Source organism: Boleophthalmus pectinirostris, unplaced genomic scaffold, assembly GCF_026225935.1.
Source record: "Boleophthalmus pectinirostris isolate CB_2022bp ecotype Guang Dong unplaced genomic scaffold, ASM2622593v1 HiC_scaffold_11, whole genome shotgun sequence".
In the NCBI taxonomy this organism is placed as follows: domain Eukaryota; kingdom Metazoa; phylum Chordata; class Actinopteri; order Gobiiformes; family Gobiidae; genus Boleophthalmus; species Boleophthalmus pectinirostris.
In genome coordinates, this window is record NW_026570994.1 from 19,313,092 (window position 1) to 19,318,091 (window position 5,000).

Sequence of the window (5,000 nt, forward strand, 5' to 3'; positions counted from 1 at the left end):
GTAGTTTTACCGTGTTAATCATCAAAATGGTGAAAATGTCAAAATGTGTCGCAGAAACAAGTTTCCTTCCTCTGAACAAGCAACAAAACTGTAGCGCTGTAACAAAATAAGTTACCGTATTTTTCAGACTATAAGGCGCACTTATCCTTTAATTTTCTCCAAAAAAAAAACAGTGCTGAGGGGTCAAAAAACAAAGAAAAGAAATTAAGTTCTACATCTTTTTTTTAATTGGCCACACCATGAGTAGATCCGACAGCATGTCCCCATGACAGACCACAGGCAACCAACACGGTGACAAAAAATAACCATTATATTGCCTGGGTCTAAAGCACTAAACCCCAGACAGGTACATTTGAACATATACAAATTACTAAATATATTATTGCACTATTTACAACTATTTACATATCATGAGCTAATACTGAACTTTGTTACATTAGAATTATTATAATTCTAGTTGTGCTGGTTTTTGACCTTGAACCAATTTTATGTGGTACACGGAGCTCAAAAATCCATCAAAATGTTTTAGTACAACTTGGTGGATTGTCGGAGGATTATGGTGACTGTAGTCAGGAGCCTCGCAGAGTAAAGCCCAATTTACAGTCCTTAGTCCAACAGAAGCTGAACCACATCAGGCACAAGGAGCAAGCGGGTTTTTTCAGCGCTTAGTTTATGCAAATGAGCCATGTGGATTTAAGTTTTGCTTCTGTAAAACGTAAACAAATGTGCGCAAATCTGCATTAAACACATTATTACTCAGTGTATGTTTGAGTCGTCCTCGTAGGAAATAGAAAAACAAACTTAAATTAAATTACCCACCAACGTTCACGTTCATAATACAAATTCACCAAGACGGGGAGGTGACGCCGGGCAAATTGCGCCACGATCTGCCGATGGATCGTGGACGCCCGGGCGAAGGATCAGTCTCAAGTGTCGTCTGTTGTTTCGCTTAAAGGTTGTATAGAGGATTTTCCAAGGAACGAGAAATCCAGCGACTGTTTGTCCTTTTTCAAATGTTGCGCATGTGTGAAACCACCCCCCTCCCCTACAGCTCCTACGTAGAAACACCTCCTCCCTCCTCCTCCTTACGCCAGAAACAGGTTTGTTTACAGCCGGTGCACATGACTTGTAAACAACTAACTACAGTGTTGGTTAGGCAAGACGGAGAAGTGAGGAGCGGGGGGAGCGGGTGTGCGGACATTTCGTTCGCGGACGAGAAGTGAGGAGCAGGGAGAAAGTGAGGAGGTTGCGGACGAGAAGAGCAGGAGAAGAGCGGAGATTCCGTGCCCGAGAAGTGAGGAGCAGGGGGAAGAGGGATCGGGCAGTGGGGACAGGAGCAGGAAAGGGGTGCAGAGAAGAGTGCGCGGAGATTCAGTGGGAATGAACTAGCTACAAACACGCAGCAGCAAGCGGACTCTTTCTTTGCATTGAAAAATTATGTTTTCAGACATAGGATATCGCTTTCATGTCCTGAAAAACGTTTGTGTAGCTCTTGGAAATAAAGTACGTTTTCATAATAAGCAGAAGTTTCCTGTCCAGGAGTAATTTGTGGACCAGTGCGTCAGTCTTTAGACCCTGCGTCTGCTTCAGTCGCGCCATCGCTGGAATGAATCTATAAGAATCACCTTAGTTTTTTGGCTTCGCTGCTTTTCCCCTTGTCTTCTTCTTTTCAGCGACCTCAAAAACGGACTTTCTTTTGCGGCGAACTGCTCCTGGATTCTTGTCGCCATTGCAACAAACAAAGGAAGATATAGGTCAAAAAAAGCCGCTAAGAACTGTTGCGTTGGTGGAGTAAACAGCGTCTGTGCGTCTTGCGTCTGTGGACTGCGTGACAGTCGTACGTAAACCACGTACCGGCGGCGCAGGCAAGTCAGTTACACTAGAAACGTAGGGAGATTGATTGACAGCCTGTCAGCTCACAGATAACGAGGCAGTGTCGTTATCTATTGGCAAATGTTTAGCCCCACCACGTCCAGAGTTGATGAATTTTTATTCTCTTTTTTTTGGTCATCATAATTACAAGGCGACTGCACCTTTATAATCTATCATTGACAACTTGAAACAAAAAAAAAAAAAAAAAATCCTCCATACAACCTTTAATGCAGGAGATCTTAACCTTTAACCTTTGACATCTTGGTGCCCGACTATTTCTGAACAAAATAACCCGGGGCCCTATGTTATATTAAATGCATTATATTGTACTGATTGTCGGGCCCCGAGGAGGTGGTCCCGGTTGTGGTTAAGAATCACTGGTTTAAATTGTACCAAACTTTTAGACAGAACTTTTACACAGAACGTCGTCTCTAAAATAAAACTTCCTGTAATTTTCAAAACACTTTTCAACATTTACGCACGAATCGTTTCTTGATTGGTGTGAAACTCCTAATTTATATTTACAAGAGTTATTATGCCACCAGATTACGTAAACATTTGAGAATAATCAGAACCGAACGCCGTCATTCGCTCTTTAAATCTGCTCCCGTATTTACAAAATTAGTTAAAAATAGAAACTTAATCAATAGTTTGGCTCATAAATGGATCTTATTGTGTTCGTGTTTGTTTCAGAACGGAGCCGATGACGTGAAGAGGCATCGCTGGTTTAAAACGGTCGACTGGGAGGCCGTTCCTCTCAGAAAACTCAAGGTATTTCAGTCATTATTATTATTTCATTTGCCGTGATTATCCGATATTTTGCTTTTAGTTCAGCGCTGACATCACAGACTAAGAACAATAGTTATTCTAAGTGATTATTTTGTCCAGATGTCCCGGGTTTTTTGAGCCCGTGTCCTCAGTCCCGGTGATTTGTCTTGTCTTTGTTTTACTCAAGAAATGTCTGATCCCCGCCAACAGTAAAAAGGAAAATAAACTGTAATTTGTTCAGCCAAAATAAAGAAAAACAGGCTTGAAAATTCCCAGAACACAAAGAAATCTCTCAGATTATAAACCGGCTGACAGACGAGACGTGAATAAATCCCAGTTTTTTTTTTTAAATTCACTATTTTATTTTTACCAAACATAAACTTTTTGAGAATGTGGTCACTTTATAAGAGATTCGTACCTTTTTTTTTTGTTTTTTTTTTTGTCAAAATTAACACTGATTTATAAACTATTTCTCCTCTCGACTTTCTCTTTCTCTTCTCTCTCTATGCCCCTCTTTCTCTCCTCTCTTTTTCTTCTCTCTCTTCATCTCTCTCCTCTCTTTCTCTCTCGTTCTTACTTTCCTTTCTCTCTTTTCTCCTCTCTCCACTCCCTCCTTCTCTTCTCTCTTATGGCTTTCTCTCTCTCCTCTCCCCCTCTCTTGCTCCTGTCTCTCTCCTCTGTCTCTCTCTCTTTCTCTTGTGTTTCTCTTCCCCTCTCTCCTCTCTCTCTCTCTTTCCTCTTTCTCTTCGCTCTCTCTCACACCTGTTTTTCTTTCTTTATTTATCTCTTTCTCTCTCTCCCTTTCTCTTCTCTCTCTTCTCATTTTCTCTCTCTGCTTTCTTTCTCTCTCCTCTCTCTGTCGCTCGCTCCTTTCTTTCTTTCTTTTTCTCTTCTCTCTCTCCTCTCTCCCTCTTTTTCTCTCGCTTTCTCTCACCTTTCTTTCTTTCTCTCTCTCTTTCTCTTCTCCCTCCTCTCTCCTTTCTTTCTCTCTGTCTTCTCTCTCACTATCTCTCTCAATCTCCCCTCTCTTCCCTCCTCTTTCTCTCTTTCTCCTCTCTTTCTCTTCTCTCCTCTCTCACCCTCTCCCCTCTCTCTCTTTCTCTGTTTTCTCTTCTTTCTTTCTCTTTTACTTTCTCTTCTCTCTCTCGCTTTCTTTCTCTCTCCTCTCCCTGTCTCTCTCCCCTCTGTCTCGTTCTCTCTCCTCTTTCTTTCTCTCTTTCTCTTCTTTCTTTCCCCTCAACCCTCTCTCTTCTCTCTCTTTCTCTTCTCTCTCTTTTTGTCTTTTTCTCTCTCTCGCTCTCTCTCCTGTTTCTCTTGCTTTTTCTCTCTCTCCTCTCCCTGTCTCTCTTCCCTCTCTCTCGTTCTCTCTCCTCTTTCTTTCTCTTCTTTCTTTCCCCTCTCCCCTCTCTTTTCTCTCCTCTTTCTTTCTCACTCTCCCTTTCTCTTCTCTCTCTTCTCGTTTTTTTTTTTTCTTTTCTCTCTCTTCTCTGTCTCTCCTGTTTCTCTTGCTTTCTCTCTCTCTCCTCTTTCTTTCTCTTCTCTTTCTTCTCTCTCCTCAATCTCTCTTCCCTCTCTTCTCTCTCTCGCTTTCTCTCTCTCTCCTCTCCCTGTCTCTCTCCCCTCTCTCTCGTTCTCTCTCCTCTTTCTTTCTCTTCTTTCTTTCCCCTCTCTCTTTTCTCTCCTCTTTCTTTCTCTCTCTCCCTTCCTCTTCTCTCTCTTCTCGTTTTTTTCTTTTCTCTCTCTCTTCTCTCTCTCTCTCCTGTTTCTCTTGCTTTCTCTCTCTCTCCTCTTGCTGTCTCTCTCCCCTCTCTCTCGTTCTCTCTCCTCTTTCTTTCTCTCTTTCTTTCTTCCCTCTCTCTCTTTTCTCTCCTCTTTCTTTCTCTCTCTCCCTTCCTCTTCTCTCTCTTCTTGTTTTTTTTTTCTCTCTCTTCTCTCTCTCTCTCCTGTTTCTCTTGCTTTCTCTCTCTCTCCTCTCCCTGTCTCTCTCCCCTCTCTCGTTCTCTCTCCTCTTTCTTTCTCTTCTTTCTTTCCCCTCTCCCCTCTCTCATTCTCTCCTCTTTCTCTCTCTCTCTCCCTTTCTCTTCTCCCTCTTCTCGTTTTTTTCTTTTTCTCTCTCTCCTCTTCCTGTCTCTCTCCCCTCTCTCTCGTTCTCTCTCCTCTTTCTTTCTCTCTCTCCCTTTCTCTTCTCTCTCTTCTCGTTTTTTTCTTTTTCTCTCTCTCCTCTCCCTGTCTCTCTCCCCTCTCTCTCGTTCTCTCTCCTCTTTCTTTCTCTTCTTTCTTTCCCCTCTCCCCTCTCTCATTCTCTCCTCTTTCTCTCTCTCTCTCTCCCTTTCTCTTCTCCCTCTTCTCGTTTTTTCTTT

At 42.5% G+C, this 5,000-nt stretch overlaps 1 protein-coding gene across 1 annotated transcript in view; it reads left to right on the forward strand.

The window, feature by feature from the left end:
* The window catches only part of prkx (protein kinase X-linked), a 75,394-nt gene that overhangs the window by 69,300 nt on the left and 1,094 nt on the right, over nucleotides 1-5,000 (forward strand). The window contains exon 7 of the mRNA XM_020936574.2: nucleotides 2,566-2,643. Within this exon, the coding sequence (XP_020792233.1) occupies nucleotides 2,566-2,643 (78 nt within the window). The remainder of the gene's footprint in view (nucleotides 1-2,565; nucleotides 2,644-5,000) is intronic.